Source organism: Thermobia domestica, chromosome 6 (genome assembly GCF_964235325.1).
Source record: "Thermobia domestica chromosome 6, izTheDome1.hap1.1, whole genome shotgun sequence".
Taxonomy (NCBI): Eukaryota; Metazoa; Arthropoda; class Insecta; order Zygentoma; family Lepismatidae; genus Thermobia; species Thermobia domestica.
In genome coordinates this window covers 56,495,652-56,521,263 of record NC_137459.1, presented here as the reverse complement: position 1 = coordinate 56,521,263, position 25,612 = coordinate 56,495,652, and the positions used below count along the sequence as shown (strand labels likewise).

Here is a 25,612-nt window from a genome sequence, read left to right as displayed (position 1 = left end):
TGTCATATCTTTGTCATGTAAATATTTAATAAAATCTTTACATCAAGTGATCACTTTTTTTTTTTGGTTAAATCTGAAATCTCTTGGACCATGCCTTGCATATGTTCACAAGGTATCAAGGAAGACTCTCATACACACTTTTTTTTATAGTTTGTTACAAATCATTGGTTTTTACGTCGCTCCATACATGTTTTGCAAGTCGACTGATCATTTTGGTAGCCAGATAGAATAGCTGACAGGTGGGAAATGAATCCCTCATGACATATTGGATTTATGTTTTTACGCAACAGGAGCAAGAAAACCATCTCATCGAACGATATTGTTTTAGCAAGACGATACATAGCTCTTCCGTCATCACTGTTGAAGAGCCAACCAATATACAAAGCACGGACCCAAATAAAATTGTACAGTACCACATTAAATGCTAAGTAAATAACACTAATTGTGATCATGATGGTACTACAATAGAAGAAGAAGTAGGAAATGGCCTGACACACGCTACTATTCACATTGAACATTTTCTCAAAAGTTGATGTGCTGTCTTCGTGTCTTTGAAGATTATATGATATCAAAAAGTAAAGTGCAGCACCAACTAGATTGAAGATATGACAACCCCAAAGCAGGCCTCCGTAAAATCTGAATTTATGTATCTTGCCAACAACCATATCTGCAACATCCCTAAGCAGGGTTTGAGATGAAACAGTCTTATCAATGCGGTAAAGAAATTTCTCCATCTTGCCGTTGTCAAACCAAGTCCATATGAAATTTGGTAGAAACATAACAACTGTTAGAATCGCAATCAAAACCCATATGAAAGCATACCAATACTGATCTATAATCAGCTTCTCTCTAATGCCATAATGGACACCGATCACTCCTGATTTTGTATGGAATGAGATAATTTCGGACCGGACCAAAACAAAACGTATATCGGGAGCGTTCACCTGAGCGATGGTCTTATCAAGATCAAAGACATCCTTCATTCCTTTGCAAGCGATAGTGATACTGGGAACCATAACAACAAAGATTACTATAGTGATCACCCAGTAGAAGTTCATAACAGCATCACGAGTAGCTATTTCAGGGTTGAATAAGGTAAATGATCTGATTTTCTTCCCAGCCCTCATATTCAATCGAGGCCAATCTGAAATACAAAAAGAACCTTACATAAGCTTAAGATTATAAACTTTACTAATTCATAAATAAATTTTGAACTTCTACTAATACACAGCACACATATAACACTTCTTTTCTGAGTATAAGAAATTCATTACATTTATGCAACTTCAAATGAAAAGAGATTCTTAAATTAGGGCACATGTTTTATAGGTTACTTTTCTGTAAAAAGAGAGAAGAAAATGTTGTTGGACATATCTTCCAAATCTCGATTAAGAACGTTCAAAGTGAAACAAAACATGGTTTACTAGAAGAGACCAACAGCAAATGTTCATTCATAAGCGTGACGATTAATATATCGGACGTCTTTTTAGAGTCAAGAACCTGTAAAAATATTATGAGAGGAACAGTTAAGGAAACACGAGTTGTTTCGAAAAAAGAAATACTCATACAGGACACTATAACCACGCTAAATTTCTCTAGATACTTGCAGACCAACATATTAGACAAGGAGGGTAAAAAAAAAACTAGAAAAAGTCGATATATTTACTAAGAGATGTACGAAAGTTAGATGATTTTCCGTTAAGTTTTTGGAGCGCATTACGTAATGTTTATTAAATGCGTTTCGCTTTAAATTTATATTTGTTTATCCTTTTACATCATTATGAGCTTCGCTTTCCATCAACTGGACACTTACATTACTCGCTTCACTGGGTTAAATCAAGAAAACAAAGTAATAAGTTCCGCTAGTCAGTCACTTTTTACTATTACTAAAGCGCGCTTTGATATTAGTCATATTCGATGATTTTTAATATACCTCCCTTCTCTCCTCATGTTGCGGGGCACGGCATCGGAAGTGCCACTGTTCATCTCACTGACCCCGAAAACTACGAATTCCACACTGATATTGGTCATTTCGATCATTTTTATATACTTCGCCCTCCCCAAGTTGCGGGGCTGAATTTGGATTTCAACGGCATCAGAAGTGTCACTGTTTATTTCAACGACCTGAAAATCTATAGATTCGGCACTAATATCGGTCATTTTCTATCATATATATATATATATATATATATATATATATATATATATATATATATATATATATATATATATATATATATATATATATATATACTTCCCCCTCTCCCAAGCTACGAAACTAAATTCGGATTTAAACAGCATCGGAACACTGTTAATCTCAGCGACTCACAAGTAAACCTTACGTTTGGGCGAATCGAGTTGTTGACTGAGACACATATGAGAAAGTAGTACTAAATGTGGTCAGTATTTCAGAGAAGTTTTAGGTGCGAAGCTCCAGGGGTTTAGGAGATACAGCTACCAGAACATCACATGGAAGTACAGAAGAGTCTTCATACAGTTGGAGGTAAAAGCTCTGTAAGACCTCTTGTAACGACAAAAGGTGAATAACAAATATATGGGTACATATTAGGACTAGAGGGAAGTCATATAGTAAGGGTATATCTGACGGCGGTCATCTTGAAATCCGCCATTTTGAATTAAGGTTAAGTTTGTAAAATAGGAAGAGGATCATGTGATACATGATTTAAGGCGCAAATTTAATCAGAAGAACAATGGTGACGTTAATTTTGATGTACGCGCAATTGGTAAAATGTTACAGGGAAATTAAATATTGTAGCAGCATATGTATTAGTAATTTACCCCACCTTGTAAATTTTGAGTTTATGATAATAATTAAATAAAAAGCAGGTGGATAAATATTAGGTCTATGGTAAGAATTGCCTTGATGGCGGCCATGTTCAAATCCGACATTTTGAATCAGACAAAAGTTTTAAACAAAACACATAACAGTGACACCTTATTAATAGCAAATTTTACCATAAATCCAACGGTATAACCATTTTTGCTTTATCATTAACCAACATTTGTTATCGCATAAACAAGTTGCTAATTTAAGGAAAAATGACCAAAGTGGAATTGAGTCATAATTGAACTTGGGTCTTTCTTCCAGAAAAGTCCTCAATTAGTACAATCAATATGTAGTTCAGAAAAGAGTGCATGACTTGCACAAATGCTCTGCTCACAGTGAGCACACCTGACAAAGGCAATCGATTTGAACATGGTCGCCATCAAGGCAACTCTTACCATAGATCTAATACTTACCCACCTGCTTTTTATTTAATTATTATCATAAACTCAAAATTTACAAGGTGGGGTAAATTACTAATACATATGCTGCTACAATATTTAATTTCCCTGTAACTTTTTACCAATTGCGCGTAAATCAAAATTAACGTCACCATTGTTCTTCTGATTAAATTTGCGCCTTAAATCATGTATCAAATGACCCTCTTCCTATTTTACAAACTTAACCTTAATTCAAAATGGTGGATTTCAAGATGACCGCCGTCAGGTATACCCTTGCTATATGACTTCCCTCTAGTCCTAATATGTACCCATATATTTGTTATTCACCTTTTGTCGTTACAAGAGGTCTTACAGAGCTTTTACCTCCAACTGTATGAAGACTCTTCTGTACTTCCATGTGATGTTCTGGTAGCTGTATCTCCTAAACCCCTGGAGCTTCGCACCTACAACTTCTCTGAAATACTGACCACATTTAGTACTACTTTCTCATATGTGTCTCAGTCAGCAACTCGATTCACCCAAACGTAAGGTTTACTTGTCAGAAACTATAAATTCGACACTAATATCGGTCATTTTCGAACATTTTTAAATGTCTCTTCCTCTCCTCTCTTAAGCTATACGCTCAAAGTGATATGATAAAAAGCATCTCAGGTTAAAACTTCATCTAGTTTGAAAACTTGATCGAGATCGGTTCGGTGGTTCAAGAGTTATTAAATTTTATTTATTCTAATGTATCCTCCTTTCCCCTCACCCAATCCTAAGCTCTACCGTCAAAGTGAAATAATATAAAACACCTCATGCCCGAAAATCATCTACGTTAAAAATTTGATCGAGATTGATCGTTTGGTTCAAGAGTTATTAAGTTTTATTCACTTTTTAACTTTTTCTTTCCCCTCCCCAAAGCTCTATCGTGAAAGTGAATAGATAAATACCATTCCAGGCCCAAACCACATCTATGTTGGAAATTTGGTCGATATCGGTTGAGTTGTTCAAGAGTTGTGAAGTCACAAAGACAGTCATATATCCTTACCTCTTCCCTATGTTACACCAACAAAGTTAAATGATAAAAATTATCACAGGCCCGAACATCATCTACTGTATGTTGAAAATTTAATCGAGATCGGTTGGGTAGTTCAAGATATATTAAGTTTTATTCATTTTCATATATCTCTCCCCTCCTCCTACCCTAAGCTCTACCGTCAAAGTGATATGATAAAATACACCCCAGGTCTGAACCTCATCTATGTTGAAAATTTGATTAAGATCGGTCGGATGTTTTAAGCGTGATGAAGTTACAAAGACAGTTACTTTTATTTTGTTACATATATCTTCCCCCTCCCTTACGTTGCACCGTAAAAGTGGAATGACAAAAACATCCTGGCCCGAATCTTATTTATGTTGAAAGTTTGATCGAGATCGGTCGGGTGGTTTTATTCATTTTCATATATTTTATTTTCCCTCCTCCCCTCGCCTACGTTGTTCTACCAAAGCGAAATAATAAAATCCATGCCAGTCCCTAGCGTCATCTATGTTGAAAATTTGATCGAGATGGATTGTTTGGTTCAAGAGTTATTAAGTTGTATTTATTTTTTTCTATCTCCCCCTCCCCATCGCCTAAGTTCTACATTCAAAGTGAATACTTAGAAACACTTCCAGGCCAAACCCGCATCTACGTCAAAAATTTGATTGAGATCGGTCGGGTGGTTCAAGAGATTAAGAGTCACAAACATAGTCACTTTTAATTTTATAATATAGATTGCACCGCAATTTGCAATTGAATCAATTGAATCTTATAAATTCAAGAATCACGAGCTTTGATGTACAAAAATAAAGTTTAAGAGTTGAAAAACTAAAACCAAAACACATTTAATTTAAGAGAAAAACAAGTAAAACGTTATTTGGATTATAGCTATATCAATGTGTTTTCATTTTACATATATACGTTTGAATAAATTCATTTACTAATATTAATTTATTTTAACATAGAAAGCAATGGGCAACACATAAATATTCTCTGATAATGAGTACAAATCACAAACCAAACACCATATAATTTGCCAAAATTCATTCAATCTTCAACGCTGGCTTCCTTGATTGGAATATTTTCAACTTTAGAGACTGCTTTAAATAAATTAGTGACGAAAGAGAAAGGAAAATCGTGAACTCTGGCAAAGAAATGTTCAAAGTTTTGACCTTGAGGGTGCTAAAATGGTCGAAAATCTAAAAAACGCTTTTTTTCAGATTTAAATTTTTGGTAGTTACCATCGCTTTCAAATCCCAAAATATAGTCTTAGGTAATACCCTTAGGCAATACCGTTAGGTACGATATATATATATATATATATATATATATATATATATATATATGTCGTACCTAAGGGTATTACCTAATTTATAACATTTTAAACAAAAAGTCAGAAACGTGTCCCCCAAAAACAATTTCTACGATTTTTTGAAGTTTTTAACACGCAAAAAAGACAAGAAAATACGCATAGATTTTTTTGAAAAAAAATCACACTTAACCCTACATAGTGTCTACGATGCATGAAACTTTCAAAGTATTTCGACCACGCTCACCAGAATTTTAAAATATTGAAATTTGAGCATGATGATAAGATAATTCGGTAAGGGATTAGGGTAAAGGCCGAAAGTTTTTTTTGGGGGGTGGTTTTAGGTCAAAACTAACATTTTGGGTCAATAACGACCCAATTTGGATCAAGGGCCGATTTCACTATCTTACTAGGTTACCGAAAACGAGGGAAAATAAACTTCATCACATGAATCAGAAATTAATTATGGGATCATGTCACAAGCGGATGTAGGAATTTCTTATGGTACACGTACAGGAAATTCAGTAAATACGTTTGAGACATTACAGACATTGGAAAGTACAAACCATTCATAAATGATAGTTTTTAGTAGATATCTATATGTTAAAATGTTAGGTTTATATGTTTGTCTCCTAAGAAAATTTTATATGTTTGTCTCCAACCCTTTCGACAATGAGATCTCGAAAACCACAAGTGCTAGAAACATGCCGTTTTCACTGGTCGATTTCAAATTTTGTGTAGATTGTCCAGTTCTAATTGAATATTTAAAAAATGTGGTCGTTATTTCTTTATTACATATTTTAGGGGTATACTGGAAGTATTGAAATAAAAAATCATATCCTATGAGTTATACATTCCAACATAACATGATTGTGTACTGGGTGTATACCTCTCAGGCGTTTGTTTTATGGCCAAATGTTAATGCAAAAAGGAAGATAACTATTTCTCCAGGCTAAGACGAATCTTTATTGTTTGGAGTGTTTCGCCCAATGAACACCATATATCACTTACATTATAATTAATTGTGTATGCAATATATTTGCTTATTACATACTGCACACAAGAAAAAAAGAAAATACAGATCACATATGAATTGGAAACTCCAACTGAAAGTAGGCTCAATCTTACAAACGGTGCGAGATATTGAAAAATCGAAAAAAATCTCCCCTTCATCCCTAACAGCACAAGATGTGCTAGCCATGTGCTATTTAGGTGTCCCAGCTACTTTTTAGGTACCCGACACTTGGCACATACGATATTCATGTGCTAAGTATGTACTTCAGCTACCTACAGTTTTAGGTACTTGTTACACCTAATTGATATTTGCAACTATGTACCACATATGTAACATTTATATATCTGGGATGAGTTTCGCACTCTAACAGTCATTTGTTTTTATGTCGTCACTTGGGACATATATCTGTCATGTTTTAGGTACGTCCTTTAGTTACATATTGTTTCAGATACCCTAACTGCACAAGATGTGCTAGGCATTTAGGTGTTCTAAATTCTTCTCCCACATTTGATGCGTTTATTGCTTCTTTTTCTAAGCAATTGTGTACTAGAAGCAACAAACGCACCAACTTTATTAGAGGGAAACTGTCGCCGATCATTTGAAAGCGAATATGGAAGAACCATGAGATAAAGTAAATATACACTCGTTAATTTGTTATAAAATTATATGGCGAGCAGACTTAATCTGATTTCAAACGGTTATAGTCGAATATATGCTTTTAAAGGAGCACTCTGATTAGCCGAATGCAAAAGACCTCAAAAATTTGTCCCTCTACAAGGGATGTTCTCTTCGTCGCTTCTGTGCTCAAGTCGGAAGAGCACACGGTTAGTAATCCAAAGGTTGGTGGTTCGCGCCCACCACAGGGTAGCTCTACATTTTTTTTACTTGTTTAAAGTATTGTTTAGTCTCACCTTAATGTAAACACATTACGCACATAGGCGATTTAACATATTTTGTGGTTCATTGACGTTCCCTAGGTACATGTCAGGCATGTGCCTAGGGGCGGACATAGACTGTGAATATCACTTGCTATCCATGTGATTTCTTTCTCAGAAGTATATAAGGCACATACTGGACACATTCCCATGTACACTCATGTCCAAAATTATTGTCGCATGTCTATAAATATGTCGTTGTTGGAATATCATTTGATAACGAATTCGCCCGGTATTTCTTATAATGTTAATATGTGTATAATCGGCAAAGACATGTATGTGGCAAATTTCATGTCAAAAGAGCAGTGAATAAGAACAAGAAAACGAAAATAAAACTTTCTTGCCCATTTTGCAACATTTTGTTTTATTCATTCTAATTTTCGTATTTATAATTCTTTTCCTATGAAATTAACCACAAATATACATTTCCCGATTATACACATTGTATCAGTATTAAAAGTGCCCTGCAAAATCATCATCGAATTATATTCTTACAAGAAGACACTTATAGACATGCGACAATCATTTTGGACATGAGCGTACCTGAGGGAACATAATAGGCATATGCGTGCTATGTAATTATGCTGTTAGGGATGGCACCCCTTGCGATTTTTATCAAGACTTGTTTCACTTGTGTCTGTAAAGGGACATGTACAGATATGAGGAATGACAAGGGAATTCATGCTCATATGTGAATGATGCGCTGTGTAGAGAGCGCAGGCTCAGCTAGTAACATTTAAAAATTATTTAAATTTCTCGGTTGGATATCCAGTTGAATAATATAGCTTTTTGCCTTCACTCAATTGCAAATAATATTTTCATGAGTTATGTAACTACATTTAATTTATTTTATCTATAAAGAAAAGCTTGTGATAATAATTAAAATCCAATTTCCAAATTAATATATGATTCATCAATGTTGTTAAATAACATATCTATTAACTGTTCCAAATTTAAAACGAAACATTGAAATAACTAGTTTTACGGAAGTTAGCATTTATGCATAATGGCTGAGGTTTTTTTAATTAAAAAAAAAAGTTTCTTTTTGAATCCAAACTTGAAAGTCACCCAACTGAAAGTACACAGAATTGTAACATGATAGGATAATAATTTCTCACATACAATATACTCACATAAATAAAATATTTTTTTTTTTTTTTTTGCAATACAGCGAATGTTTTCTCTGTCTCGCAAATCATTATTACTACTTGGAGTATAATCGGCGAGAATGATAAGTGGATTATTATTATTATTATTATTATTATTATTATTATTATTATTATTATTATTATTATCAACGAACTTAAAAAGTTCGTTATTGAATTCTCTATGTCTGTCTGTTATTTGCGATTTTTTTTCAATTTTGAACCCTGCATCCGATAGAGCATCAAAACCTATCTGACAAGGAAGGGTCACGCAGTGGCTCCGCTGAGATCCGAACGAGACGATTGTGTTTGCATTTGATATGTTATAACTAGACGAATCCCAAAGCTATACGTGCCACCGGGCGGAATATCGTGAGTTACAACATATTTTCTAATGTAAGAACTACAAAAAAATTATCTGGCACAATAGTATGAACCGAGTCATTTGTTCGGAAACGGTTAGGTAAATGGAAAACTCGGCCAACACGTATCCCATCATTTCCAACGACAAACTTTTTGGGGTAAAAAACTTTGTCCCAGGGTCCCTCGTAGGGTCCTAGACGGGGTACAACTCAAAATTTTCAAATGGCGATGGGGGTTAAATAGCACATGATTTGAAAGCTGTTGTAAAATGAAAGAAAATGCAGCAAGTCTCGACTCTCTACAACAACCCTGTGCAAAATAGCGACGGGTCAAACTGTAAACAAAAACTTAATTGAAAAGTCCATGGTCACCACTATAAATCGGAAACGGTGAGACAAATGTGAAAACAGGAAAGGAAGTGTGGCATTATTTTCAAAGTACAACAATTTAAGTGAAAACATCTTGTCCCAGGGTCCCTACATGGTCCTGGTGGGGTCCAACTAAAAAGTTTCAAATGGCAAGAGAGGTTGGACATCGTTTGAAAGCTGTTGTCAAGTGAAAGAAGATGGAGCACGTCTCGACCTTCTACGACAACCCTGTCAAAAATTGCGGTGGGTGAAAATATAAACAAAAGCTTAATTGAAAATCTATGGGCACCTTGAATCCAAGATGGTCGCTTAAAACCTATAAAGAAAGGATAAGCATACCAAACTGCTGAAGCTAGGAAAACAAATTTGGCATTAATGTTGATTAGTAAGTGACTAAAATATTCAAAATGTTCAAAAACGCGACATCTTGAGTTCAAAATGCCGCACTATGTATCGAACGCATATCCAGCTCACACCACTGGTGTTGGAGAAGCGAACGTTTATGGTTAATAGTAGATTTCCACAAAATATCAAAGAGTATAATCTGTAATCCAATATGGCTGCCAGCGTGAAAATTGAGTTTGTATATAAATATGTTATTTCTTGGAATACCACGACCAAACCAACAAAGTTTGTCGCAGCTCGATGTACTGAAATGACTTACACATGTTTGGTACTACTCGCCAATCTTGCAAATGATTTTTTTTTTTTTTTTTTTTTGTATATTTGGTATTGATTGAAGCACTGCGATGAAACCAACGAATGACGTACAAATGTAACCATCACGAATACGTTACAATAGAGCCCCCAATCCACTGGTGCAGCAAGTTCTTTCAGTATGAACTACGTATGACAAAATTAGAAAAATACCCGTAGATATTAAACTTTTGTTTAGCCTTATGAGTAGGATTGATTAAAGGACCAATTTAAGGAAACAAAACTCTGCCTATCCAAACACGACTTCAAAGTAGAAAATACAGGTTTTGTCGTTTTCGCCAGAAAAAAAGGGTTGCAGGGGCAATGCCCCCTTCGAAATGACAAAGGATCCCGCACAATTCTTACGGAAATTGGGTGTCGAAGGAATTGCTTGAGACCGTGATACGTTGTAGACATGGTGTTCCTTTTTAAAAAAAAGCTCAATGGGCTCAACCACAAATCACTGACCGTTTGGTCACTACAGGGCCACTTTTTTTGAAAACAGCAAAAGATAACGACATTCTGGATTTCGGTAAAAATGACTGAAACCGTAATATGGTGTAGACATTGTGATACTGAGAAAAAGTCTTAATGGGAATAACTACCGATCACTGATCGTTTGGCCACTAGGAGGCCCCTTTTTTGAAAGCAACCGAAGATAGTGATATTCTGGATTTCGATGAAAATGACTGAAACTGTGATATGTTGTAGATGTTGTGATTCTGAGAAAAAGTCTCAATAGGCACAACCACCAATCAGTGACCGTTTGGCCACTACAGGGCCATTTTATAAAAACAGCAGAAGGTAAGGTTATTCTGAATTTCGGTGGAACTGTTTGAGTCCGTGATATGTTGTAGACATTGTAATTCTGAAAAAAAGTCTCTACAGGCGCAGCCACCATTCACTAACGGTTTGGCTACTACCGGGTAGAGACCTGCACGGGCTGAATTTTTCGGCCCGAGCCCAATCCAGCCCGAATGTACCTAGACCCAACCCAGCCCGAGCCCGAAATGTTTTGGAGATTTTCGGCCCGAGCCCGGCCTGGCCCGATAAATTTTAAAAGTTTTTGGCCTGACCTCGGCCCGATAAATTTTTAAAAACTTTAGCTCGAGCCCCAATCTTTCTCAAAATTTAGTATTAAACTTGACCTAACCCTCAGAAACATTTTCTAAACTCTAGTTCACAACCTAACGCTTGCCTCCCGAATGGTACCATTGCCTCCTAGAACTTTGCTGTCATCAAGAGAACAAAAACTCCATTTCCTGTGACAAAAATCTAACTTTATTGATTTTAGCATAAAGTGATGATGGCAATATTGTTTAGCGACAAGCCAAACTTTCTCACCCCTCCTTGTCATATTTTGGGTTCAGTGAAGATCAAGGTCAGAGCTCAATTTACCGCGCAATGCCTGCAATCCTCTATAGTGAAAGTGGAGCCGCTAAGTAACACAAACTGTAAATAACTATTGCATTGTTTGTAACATTTTTCACGGGCACACTTCTTCAACGTTTAGATTTATTCCAATTATCGTTTAACGAAAGTCAATAATTATTAAAGAATTGCAATTAATCGGCCCCAGCCTGGCCCGACCTGAAGAGAAATCAGTGTCGGCCCGCCCAAGCCCGGCCCGGCTCAAAGAAATAACAGAGTCGGCCCGCCCAAGCCCGGCCAGTGCAGGTCTCTACTACAGGGCTACCGTTTCTTCTTATAAAAAAGAACAGAAGGTAACGGTATTCTGGATTTCGTAGAATTCCTTGAAACCGTGATGTGTTGTAGATATTGCGATTCTGAGAAAAACTCTCAAGATGCACAACCACCCATCACTGACCGTTTGACCACTATAGATCCATTTTTTATAAACGAGCTGGAGCTAACGGCATTCTGGATTTCTGTGGAATTGCTTGAAAACATGATATGTTGTAGATATTGTGATCCTGAGAGAAAGTCTCAATGGGCGCAACTACCAATCAGTGTCCATTTGGCAAATACGGGGCCACATTTTTTAAAACAGCAGAAGGTAAGGGTACTCTGGAATTTTGGTAGAATTGTATGAAACCCTGAAAAATTGTATCCCACAACCCAGAGGAGGGATGGGGAGAGTAGCGGCCAATATCATTTAAGTATAGACAACATTCAGATGTTCATCTTGCGGGGCAAAGGAAACCCCTGGGAAGCTCTAGACAATTTTTCTCAGGATCACGACATCTACAATATATCACAGTTTCATTCATTTACACCGAAATCAAAAATATCGTTATACCTGGCTGTTTTAAAAAAATCTGGACCTGTAGAGGCCAAACGGTCATAATTCGATGGTTGTGTCCGTAAGACTTTTTCTCATGATGAGAAGATCCTCAACATATCTTTGTTTTACTCAATCTTACCGAAATCCAAAACATCGTTATACTCGGCCGTTTTCAAGAAAGTAGCCCTGTAGTGACCAAATGATGTGTGATTTTTGGTTGTGTCAATTGAGACTATTTTTCAGGATCACAATATCTATAACATATCACAGTTTCAGTCATTTTCACCGAAATTCAGAACGTCACTATTTTCGGTTGCTTTGAAAAAAGTGGGCTCGCAGTGGCCAAACGGTCAGTGATTAGTGGCTGTGTCTGTTGAGACTCTTTTTCAGGATTACAATGTCTACAACATATCACGGATTCAAGCAATTCCACCGAAATCCAGAATCCACCGTTACCTCCTGCTGTTTTCAAAAATGGCCCTGTAGTAGCCAAACAGTCAGTGATTGGTGGTTATGCCTATTGAGACTTTTTTCAGGATCACAACGAATATAACATATCACTGTTCGAGTCATTTTCATGGAAATCCAGAATGTCACTATCTTCGGCTTCTTTCAAAAAAGTGGCCTCCTAGTGGCTAAACGAACAGTGATTGGTGGTTATTCCCATTAAGACATTTTCTCAGTATCACAATATCTACATCATATTACGGTTTCAGCCATTTTTACTGAAATTCAGAATGTCGTTATTTTTGGCTGTTTAAAAAAAATGGCCCTGTAGTGGCCAGACGCTCAGTGATTAATGGTTGTGCCCATTGATACTTTTTCTTAGGAACACCATATCTACAACATATTTCAACCAAGCGTTTCGAGCAATTCAACCAAAGTCAAATTTCCGTAAGGATGGTGCGGGGACCTATGTCATTTCGAATGGGGCATTGCCCCTGCAACCCTTTTCTGGCGAAAACGACAAAACCTGTATTTCCTGTTTTGAAGTAATCTTTGAGTAGGCAGACTTTCGTTTCTTTAAAGTGGCCCTTTTAGTCAATCGGACCTTTTTTTTAAAAAAAAGGGGCCCTTTGCCCCCTTAACATATTTTACAAAAGAAACAAAAAAGAAAATACGTGTCGATTTATTTTCGGTCTAGTATATATGTTCCAAGTTTGAAGCAAATCAGATGAAGAGAAACCCTGGTGAAGCTATGTCGTTTACAATTTCACTTTTTGGACTCAACGGGTTTTTGCCCCAAAGTATTCAATTCTCCACGACACCAGATTTTCGGCACCTGGAACTTCCCATTTTTTATAAGGCCAACGCATATTAGTTGCGTATTCTTTAATCAACGACGACAAGAATTATGCGGTTATTAGGAAGTTATCATACTCCCAAGTCATTTCACGCTATAAGTTTATCGTAATTTTGTTGCTTCCGCACCGAGCCACTGTTCAAGCTCTTCGCCGTCCATAACCCATACCATGGTCCTGAAGATAGACGACAGTATACCGAGAGAATCATCAATGGAGAATAGCCGAATGTTTCAGGCAAGCGCTGTGTAGACATTTACCTATTCTAAGTTCATCCTTTCTCTTTCACCCTCTTTTTACTCTCTTATATCACAATCTGTATCCAATTGAAAAGTATTTAATTTAATTTGTTAAGCAACACAGATCACAAACCCATTGCCTCTGCTCTAAAGATTTTAGTTTACAAAATCCTGGGATAAGCTTGTCAGTTTCAAATTCCCGAATTCTTAATTTTACTTTTGTTTTATTGAGCTAGAAGAACTGACGAGACCCTACTGCACATTATGTCTATACAGAATCAATATTGAAGTCAGACGTTGCATTAGTATTTTTACTTCATCCGGTTTCGTAGCGTAGTCGTTAACGTTCTCCCATTTGTGTGAGCGATCTTGGGTTCAATTCCTGGTGAGGACACTCGGTCGAAAAGGTGTAATAGCTTTTTCAGGCCAGCCATCTTGGGTGAGGTTTTTCTGGTGTTCCATATTCGCACCGGGTACGTGCCGGTATGGTACCTAACATAAGAGTGCCGTATCCTTCCTTCCGAATTCCTTTCTTCCCATTTAATTCCCTAGGTAATATGATCGCCAAGGGATGTCATCTCTCATATGTGAGACCGGCTAACATGGCCATCGAAAGCCCAGAAATTTAATTCCTAATCCCTACATCCTGCTTCAGTAGAAAAATAAGATCTGAGATGAAATATTATTTTTTGGATCCTATTTGTTGAAATTGTTTGGTTTCTAACCACACACACAAAATACGTTCTTAGCCCCTATTAAAGTTTTTCGGTCGACGAAAGTGAATATTGGAACCGGAAATGTGTCAGTAATTTCTACTTTAACCTTTCAATAGAGGAATGAAATCGCGGATGGAGCCTGTTCTTACAATACTGAATTCATGTAAAACTAACTGCTTCTCAGTATCACCGTTCTTCACGAGTTAAATGTTGTATTGTCGGACCAATTTTCAGAAATTTACCGAGTGAATTGCTGGGGCGTCATTTCTTACTTTGCTTTAGGGGGACAAGAGCACCACTGACATAAGACTTTCACGTTTTGTACTAGTATAGTAGACAATCGATTGAAGTATATGTATTCCTCAAACTCTTGGAGGAAGCAATTGCCAGTTCCTGCCCCCTAAATGACGCCTCTGGTGGATTGGAGAATTTATTTTGGTTTTTGAAGAAGAGTGAGTGAAAACCAGGTGAGGGGAATAGTTGAAGATAAGAAAGTGGTTGGTGCAGGCTGCTTTTGATGTTGTAATCGGCACTATATACTGAGGAGGAAGAACTATTTTGGCGAAGGGATACGCTTGTTATGATTTAGTGGCGGAAAATGCATTGCGAAAACTTCGCGTATATGTCAATGTTGTGACATTGTCTTTGAGTTTTATAGAATTCTATAAAAGTAACGAGCATCAGTTGTTGAAATTGCGTGAAAGACACCGTTTACTGCTTACAAATGGAGCGTTACTAGTATGAAGCCAGGCAAAACCCATCTGTTTTCAATACCCTCGCTCACGCGCACTCACCGTCGCTGACGTGTCTGCTTCCATTGGGCCCATCCCCGCGGTATTACGTGGGCCAACCAATTCCGCCCTACCCTGACTCGGTTAAATAACATTCGTGCTTTTTAGTGGCCACCCAGCACAGGTTTGTGCTTTTTGCACTATAGTTTTTATTGACTTACATCCGGCCGCCGTATTTATACGCAAATACGTAGTACGTAATTTTCTATTACAAATTGTAAAAGTTCACACACCTCTGTTTTGAAGGTAACTGACTTACAACTGAACCTAAGCTAGAGTAATGTAGTGTAACCTAACGTAATGTAGTGCAATGTAACCAAATGTAAGCAAATGTAGTATATTTTAGTATTTTTGTTTTCGATTTTCATGTGTTACGGCAATACAACACAAATGCTTTCCTCACTATAGCAAATCTGTATTGAATCACAAATCGTACATTTTCACCTCTTACATTTGAATAGAAAGATAAAAATCAAGATGCCATTATTTTGGGGACGCTGCATGCGCGGACCCTACCAGAAAGCCATATCTCTGACCTTTTTGCTTTATGAAGGTAATTATTAAAACTGAAAGCTGTTTTGTATTGTTGATTCTTCCGGTTTTGGTAAGTATATAATGATAGGAATACCTAGGTAGTATCTGTTATTGGAAGCCTGAATTGATTAAAAAAACTATATGCGTCTTATTATTTCTTATCGTGTTTGCTCAGTGGTGATCAATGTTGAAACATAAAATCGTCAATTTATTCCACTCGGTTTGATTGGAGGGACAAAGTCAGATATGACAATTGTTGAAATGAAATCTTTGAGTTTTACATCGCACGTTTATGCCGGTGAGGCTATAGGAGACAGTGATGATGAAAAATGAATGAAATGATGAAATGAAGGAAGTGGGAGGAAACGGGAGAATCCCGAGGAAACCCACGCACACGTTGTTTGTCCACCGCAATGTTCACTTGACGGGGGCTGGGATCGAACCCGGGACCCCAAGCACCAGAGGTGAACGCTCTACCACTGAGCCACCGCAGCCCATGACAATTGTTTCTTACACGCTCAATTCATGTCGAAAACAGTTTTTTGGGTTACTGAATCCAGACCACAAAACCATTTTTCGTCATATATAATACAAAAGCCTTTCTATTTCAAGTGTACCCCTGCTGGCGCTGCTGTCGATTTGTGTTTCCCCTCGAAAGAGGAGGGACAAGTTACTGTTGCCGGGATTCTTGAATAGTTGGATGTGGACAGGATTGCCGTACACCAAGACGACATTTTTGAATGACAAATTGACAACACAGTCGATGTCATTCACTTCTTTCCCCAAAGCGAAGGGAAGGTTTCCTCCATAAGAGGGCGGTGGGGGTGGAGCCGAAGTATGTTTCACACATTTTCCGAGAGCGCGCTTATAATAGATGGGCTCCAACAGAATTGACGTTCTTAACATGAATGGAAAAGTATGCAACTTTCAACATAAAAGAGTGATGCGGGTTGTCTAACGTTAAGGGGTTTTGAGTTACTTATACTATATACTTCTCGAACTTACACAGCATCTGACCCTGCAAAACGCCTCGTATTGAAAATAATAATAATAATAATAATAATAATAATAATAATAATAATAATAATAATAATAATAATAATAATAATAATAATAAACAGCTTCTTATGTGATTAGATTTGATTGAATCTCTAACTGTGTATACAATTTGATGGCTTTAAGTGATGAATTTCTACGATGACGTCTTTCTTCCATGTAAATGAAGAAAAAGCACGTTTTTCGCTTGTACGGAATTGCCAGTTTCGCACATAGTTTTACGATAGTTTTCTTAAACATATAGTTCATATTACATATGTCTATTTCTTTGTGTTCGATACATATTTTGTTATAAGTAGAGCACATTCTCCAGATTGGTGATTTCAATAATTCGTTGGTCCTAGCTTTTTTGCAACAGAACAGGACAGAGTTACCGGGACGAGTTTTAAGTGTCGGGACATGAACATTTAATGTTGATATGAGATACGTACAATTAAACTCGTTTTGTACTATTTTATGGAGAAAAATATCTATCACATTTCGCCTTGGTTCAAGTGTAGGGATACAGAAGTTGTCTATTAATGTTAGATAGTTTTAATAATAAGAATAGATTCCAGTTCTTTGTATGTCAAGTATTTGATAAATTTAGATGGGACGTTTTCCAGTTGGTGTCGGTATTACTGTTGTGATGGGTTCTAGATCACAGCAGCATATTCTAGTTTTGATCGGACATAGGAATAATAAGTGTGGTAAAATTGTTAAATTCCTTTCCAGTTCTAATTATGAACCTTAACATCTTGAGAGATTCATTAACTATGTTCTCTATATGGTTATTAAATTCCAGTTTTGTATCAAATGTAACTCCAAGATATTTGACTGAATTTAATCTATTTAGTAAGATTTGATTCATTGAGTAATTAAACTTTATTTGACTTTTGCTTCTGGTAAACGATAAAACGTTACATTTGTTTATGTTTACATTTTGTTAACAGAACACCAATTAGCAATATTTTCCATGTCACGTTGTAAATTGAGACAGTCGTGGTTGGTATTTATCCTACCATATATTTTGAGGTCATTAGCAGATCAGAAAGATCGTTAATGAATGAAAGGAACAATAACGGACCTAGATTAGAGCCCTGGGGAAATCCATGATTAGTGTACTCACTACCGGTGTGGGAGACCAGGATCCGATTCCCCATGAGAGATCATGTGTTTCGGATCGCGCGTTAGAGTGTAGGTGTACGTCTCATAAACCCTCCGTTCTGAAAAAAAAGATCGTTAAACTACAACGGAACTAACCACTAATATATTCATTCTCCGCTCTCATCTTTCTATTGAAAGTAGATGCGGTAGAAATATAGAAGTTTTGATTTTCATATTGTCCGCAAAATAGCATAAACGGAGATATAAAGCAAGATTTTGAAACATGAACTCACGGTCACAAGAACAGATTAGATTCTGACCATATCGCTTTGTTGGAAAGAAAAACAGTAAATTACAATATTGGTCCCAAACCGAGCAAAAATCGTAATAGGTAGCATAAAACAACTTTTGATATGGTAGCCCTGCGTAACGTAATCGCTAGCGTTCTTGTCTTTAGTACAAGCAGTCCCGGGTTCGATTCCCAATGGGGACACTCGTTCGCAAAAATATAAAATATTTTCAGACTAGCAAACCTTAGTAAGGTTTTCCTAGGTTTCCTCATGGATACCAGGCAAATGCTGGGATGATACCTAACATATAGGTCCCAGGCCGCTTCCTTCCTTCCCCAATCCTTTCTTCCTTCCCTTTTCCGGGATAGTGTGCTAGTCGAGGAACGTCATCCTTCATACGTGACGGGTTAACATGGCTGTAGATGCCAAAAAAAAAAAAAAAAAATCTTAATCTTAATCCTAATACTAACAGTTTTTGATAGACTTCATTCCTCTATTGAAATCAAAAGTAAAAGCAATATATAAATTCAGGTTTGATTATTCATCTCAATAAGAAAGAAAAAGATAGAAAGAAACGACTTTTTGTTAAGAGTTGAACGTCACAAGTATAGGTTCTGTCTCACTAATTGTATTACTATTAAAACTGGAAGTAGTAGAAACCAAAATTAGGGCGATGAACTTATTTTTTAGATACATAAACCATAAAATATAAAAAATGGGTGTGGCATATTTGCACTCCTGTCAAAATTTTGATGGATCAAACTCAAATATAATGGTGCGCTAACATATACAAATCATGAAGTAGAACAAAGTTGACAAATTGAAGTGGTTGGATTGAAGTTCAGTGTCCCTTTGACCACTGAAGGCTATATGAGATGTAGACCTATTGCTTAATGAGGAATTTGAACTACATTAGCTCAACCGGAAATCGATCTCAGATCTCCTCAACAACTAAAATTAGCTGGGTCAACAAAAACTGGAACAACTAAAATGTGGATATATATATATATATATATATATATATATATATATATATATATATATATATATATATATATAGGGTGTTTCAAAACAACACAGACAACGTTTGGGAGGTGACTCCTGACACCAAGATAAGAGAAAAAGTATAGACTAACTTGGGTGCACAAATGCTTCCTTTCGGAGTTATAGGCTGCCGAAAACATGAAAAACTGAACTTTAGAGGTCCATAGCTCCAAAACTATGGGACCTACCGTAGTCGAGTCAAGACTTCACTAAGGAACTAGTATGTGCTCTATCAAAATATGCAAGTTTCACAATCCTGTGATACTTCCACTACAATTTTTATAGAGGTAGTTAGTGAGAACTTCCAATTATATGCTCTTAGCCAAACTCCCACGATTATGCTGGCTAGGCTAAAGGAGACGGTAATGATGAGAAATGAATGCAATGGTGCAATGAAAGAAGTGGGAGGAATCGGGAGATCATCGAAAAATCCCCCACACACGGTGTTTGTTCACCGTAAAGTCCACTTGGCACGAGCTGGAATCGAAGAAGGGACCCCGACACTAGAGGTGAACGCTATACCGCTGAGCCACCGTGTCCCCCAAGGAATATATTATTATGTACATTTTAACTCTCTACTAAAACCACAAGTGATAGAATTACACTGCAACTTCCGGTTTCAATGTTGATCCACATAGACTAAAGACGATAAGATACAGCAAAAGTCTGTTTCTGTGGTCGATTTAGCCTTCTAGAAATAGGTACTATCTTTCCTCTTAAACCTTTATTCAAACCGGAACTGGTAGAAATCAACCACTTCCGGTTTTAGCGTTGATGTCCATATAAGAAGAACCGTAATATATATATATATAATGAATTAAGCGTTCCATAAATATATTCTGTATCTACTCTAATACATCTCTACTGAAACCGGAAATAGCAGAAATTATCCATTTTCGATTTTAACTTTGATCGTTTTAGAGTGAAAACGGTAACAGATAGCGAATAGTGGTTTTCTGCAATCACTTAAGTTTTCTGAGAGTAAATTACATTTCTGCTCTAATCTTTCTAAGCCGGAAATTGTAGCATTACTTTCGGTTACAATTACAATTGAAAAAAAAATGTCACGCTATACGAACCAAACTTCTTGACGTGGTATCCATGTGACACTGCTACTTGTTTTGAGTTCATAAAACAAACTACAAAAAGTCAGAAATTGGGTGGGGAATAATTGCATTCTTATGATATTTGTATGGTCCAGTCAAAAACTAAATTGAGCAACTAAAATTTGGATATATAGACCACAAAATGCAGCAAAATTACCCCCCCCAAAAAATGGGTCACACTTACATCCCTTTCAAAATGTAGATGGACCTATCTAAATTACAATGATGGAGGAGGGTTGAGGTACATAAACCACAAAATAAAACAAAATGGCTAATTTTGGGTAGGCTATATATGCTTTAAACCTTGGGAAATTGAGGTGGGACAACCAAACATTAGATAGAGCAACTAAAATAGAAACATATAAACCGTAAAATACATTTCCGAAATTTTGGATAGACCATATTTGTATCGTGTCAAAATTAGGTGTGGTCAACCTAAAGTAGAATTGTTAATTAACATTTATATACGTAAATCACGAAAGATAACAAAATTAACGAATTTTATTGGTTAGATTGGAAAAATGAAATTAAATGAAATCTTTCAAGTTAACGTCCCATATTTATGCCCAAAGCAAGTTAACGATGTCGGAAAAATTGGTTTAATGAGAAAGTGGGAGGAAATGAGAGTACCCCGAGAAAACTCACAGACACGATGTTTTCCACAATAAATTTACTTAGCCGGGGATCGAACCAGGGATTCCACTCACCAAAGGTAAGCGCTCTATCAGTGAGCTACTGTGGCCCTTCCGCTAATCTAGGGTTGTCTAACTCTTGATCTAGTGTATAAATAGAACATTAATGCACAGTTTTAAGTTTCGCATCTCAATAGTGTTGCAGATCTTGTAAAAGTCGAGAAAATATTTAATCACTCATTTTACGTTTCAAAAACATTTATTTTCAAACATTAATTGAAGCATCCTACCGAATAATGTTGTATGACACTTTTTTTTTTTTTTTTTTTTGGAATGTACAGCGTTACTAATGGAATCAAGTGCTGTACGGAACATAACAGACACATTGAAAGTATCATTTGTTCATTGCCCATGCGATATCACTAGTATGCTGAAAAACTGGTCTCTGAGTGAAACAATGCTGTAGCCGAGGAATATATTACAGGTTTTCTCTTTTTTCCCTCAATTCACTGAAATGTAACATATAGCGTTATTCGGTGAGATGGTTCAATTACTGTTTCCGTGATCAGAAGACACTCTTTCAGAATCAAGAAGCATAGACATTAGTTACCTTCATGCCAATTATTAATCCAAAAGTTTTTCGGTAACAGAAGTTCATAAACGGACAAGATAAAATTATATGTTGGATTCCCACAAGAGATGACAAAATAATCTGTGAAAAGATAGACAGAGAGAGAGAGAGAGAGAGAGGGAGAGAGAGAGAGAGTGTGTATGATAAGGGGAGAAAAATAGAAGGTCGTTTCGGTTAAATCCGATCGATTTGGCAACGCTGCTGTCATTCGTGCGGTGTCACGGTTTGCTTGTCCCGGATATCGTCTTAATGCTTACGGAATGCCGTCGAAAGTTAACCGTATTGGGAAGAGTATTTGTCAGAGAAACCACAAAAGAGAAGAAAAGTGACGAATTTGATTGGTTAGATTGAAAAAAGGGAAATTAAGTAAAATCTTTCAGTTTAACATCCCACGATTATGCCCTTTAGGATAAGGGAGACGATGATTAAAGCAAGTGAATGATAGAATTGGTGGAATGAGAAGGGGGAAGGAAAAGGGAGTACCCAGAGAAAACCCATGGACAGGATATTGTCCACCACAAACTTACTTGGGTGGGGATCGAACCAGGGACTCCCGCATCAGAGGTATGCGCTCTACCACTGAGCCACCGCTCGATCCCCTACTACGCAATTTAGTGGTGGACAAGACCATTCGTACATTTTATTGGAATTCTCCCGTTTCCTTGATATTATAATTCCACCAATTATTTCATAACATATCACTTTCATTAATCACAGGTCTCTTTTAACCTAAAGGGTATAATCAATGGCGTATTTAAGGGGGGCTTTCTGGCTTAAGCTCTTCCTCCGAAATGTTATTTACTATATTAAAGTAAAGGAAATATCTTGCAGAATTTTCAATTTCCAGGGATAAAGTTAGCGAAGCCCCCCCCCCCCCGAAACAAAATCGTAAATACGCCACTGGGTATAATAATGAGACGTCATTTCATGTTTTCCGTGTGCGTGGGTTTTCTCGGGGTTCTCCCGTTTCCTCTCACTTTCTTCATTCCACCAATTCATTCATTACTCATCATCACCGTCTCCTTTAGTCTAACCGGCATAAACGTGGGACGTAAAAAGATTTCATTTTCATTTTTTCATTTCATGTTTCTTTTACATTGAATTTTGGAGTTTTTAAAAATAACATAACTTTAGCTGATGACGTGTACTGAATAAAGAGCAATCGAAAGAAAAAAGAAGTTTTAGGAAACTTAATTACCGTAATTGTCTATTAATAGAGACACGTATTACTATAAGTTTCCTTTGTATCCTAAAACATAGTCTAGTTAAATGTTACTCTTAATATTTATTCATTGGGACTTAAGAAAAGAAGAAAAACATATCTCTGTTTGATATCAAGTATTTGAGAACATTAAAACGAAATGAACATATTTGATGAGATTAGTCATCTTTGGAACACGCACTCACTTGCTTGAATTTCAGCAGGTACGCGCAATGTTTGCAAGTCTTAAATGCTTATACTAATTAGATATGTTGTTGAAGTTCTTGATAGATTTAAATCAAAACAATTATGGAAACTAAGTTTCAAAACGACAACCACTTACAATTGCTCAATGTTTATCGCAGAAGCAGAACGTGTAAGTTGTAATAACTAACAGACAGGAATAAGAGACTTTTTAGACAGACATACACACAAACACACACACACACACACACACACACACACACACACACACACACGCACATACACACACACACACACAGAGAGAAACTATGTCATACGTTTTCAATTTATAATTTTGGGTAGTAATATTTTCTTTCATAATTATCATTGAAGGAAACTTCTAAGTCACTTACATTCACAAATATTAAACTCGGAACTTGAGAAAACAGCAAAACTAAAATTTCTACGGCTAATACTAATACTACTAATAATAGATCTTAGTTTGATGAAAGTATTAAGTTATGAAGACTATGCATATGTAAAGTATGCAATATATGGAAGTTAAATTTCTAACAAAGTCCTGTGTACCTAATACTAAGAGAAAACGTTCCAAGTATTAACTTTTTTTTGACAAAAAGACATAAAAAAAGGCACGCATCGCACAATAGATTCATTCTATTAATTTAAATGACAATACAAATCATAGATATTTTCTTAATGCACGTTCACATTTCTTTTAATGCGATGTTTTGTCTTCTCCGAGAGTTTTCATCAAATATAAAAATGTATTAACTAGATAATAGAGTTTGAGGAAACATCGAGTAGGCGTTTTATACAGTGACAAAGTTTCGAGCACTAAAGAAGTATCGTGTAAAACAATCAATACAGAGTAGTAACAAGGTTACTAAGAAAATACTTATAATGACTAAAAAAGAAACTACTGTCTGGCTCAAACCTCTTGACGTTTAAGGCGTGCTCACTTTTTCTGCAATGCTTAATGAAAATTACGCGAGGTTGTCTAATACTCTATGCTTGAGAGAAATATTATTTGCACTCAAAAATGTCTTTGTTAATAGAATGTTAGTGTATGATTAGGAAAAAAACTGTTTCTAAATAATTAGGGGAGAAAAGCATGATTCTACATACAGTGGTTCATTATTTTATTGTAAGATAGTTTCTTCATATACAAGTCAATCTAAACCAGTGTTTATTCTTCCACCTTCTCGGTTTGAAACATTTTTACTTCGTTCTTCTATCTGTGTTTCACAAAAGAAACTTTTCACGTTATACTTGTACACGAAAGGAAATGAAATCCGACAACGTCGCTCTTACGCGCCATTGGCTTTCGCGCGCAAACGTCTAGAGGTTTGAGCCGGACAGTAAGATGTTTTACAAGAAAGTACAGATGCAAAAGGCTAAGTAACAAAAGAAACAAAAAAATGTAGGAAAGAATGAGTGGAGAATACCTTCCCCCCCGACACACACACACACACACACACACATATATATATATACTCTCAGAAAGTGAGAAATTGGGCCAAAAAATAAAGTAATATAGATTTTATTGTTAACAAAAAACTAAAATTACAAATTAAAAAGTAAACAATGTTAACGAAAAGTACTCTAAAATTAAGTTTAAGGTATCTATCTAGCTTACTTCCTCTGTCGTTTCCAAAACAATTTGGATGCTGCAAACGCTGCCTTGCTGATTTGACACTCACTTACACTTGCGCATGCGCAGAAGCAAAATGAAAATTCCTAGTAATTGTTTCGAGCTTTACACAAGACAAAAGCGCCTGTACAAATGATAGTTTCATTGTGACTACCTCTTTTATATACCTCCATTGACGCCTTCACGCATGCGCAAACATAGATAGCTCTATTTTTGCTAATAGAAATACTTACTAAAAGATATTATTTTGATGCAAAATTTAGTAGTAAGACAACAAATCATTTTAATAATGAAAAATATTATTATTATTTGAATCATCTGTATTGCTTTTAAATAATAAAAAATAGTAAATAAATACTACAGAGGGAAAGAAGCGTAATATTTTCAAACATGGAGAATTGATAGATCGAGCTGTACAGTCGAATAGCACATATATTTGATCTTTCAAACTCCAATTATATTCCACCTTTGGCGATTCGCATGTAACACATGCACCAAAAACACTTTTTTTTTTTTTTTTTTTTTTTGCAACTGGATATTATTTCTTACAGGGAATATTTGATAAATCTCTCTTCCTATACATTGACAGTGATGTTAAGAGGAATCAACATATTTCTATCATTACTTTAAAGTTTTAATCATCATTCAATTTCGATATAAGATATTAAGAGACTGCCTGCTCCCCTTTCAATATTTCTTCCCAATAACTTTCTATTGTTCGTTTAAATTTTCATTAGTATTTTTTAAAACTGTTTAATCCATTCTAACCTACTCTTGGTCCGATTGT

At 36.1% G+C, this 25,612-nt stretch overlaps 1 protein-coding gene across 1 annotated transcript; it reads right to left on the bottom strand.

Moving 5' to 3' along the window:
- On the bottom strand, positions 1-24,950 carry LOC145688013 (uncharacterized). Its single transcript, XM_081761681.1, has 2 exons — positions 24,811-24,950; positions 1-1,144 (listed from the first exon to the last, which is right to left on the bottom strand). Exon 2 carries the CDS (start codon positions 1,125-1,127, stop codon positions 162-164), a length of 966 nt encoding a protein of 321 aa, XP_081617807.1. The 5' UTR covers positions 1,128-1,144; positions 24,811-24,950; the 3' UTR covers positions 1-161.
- Between the last annotated feature and the right edge of the window lie 662 nt (positions 24,951-25,612).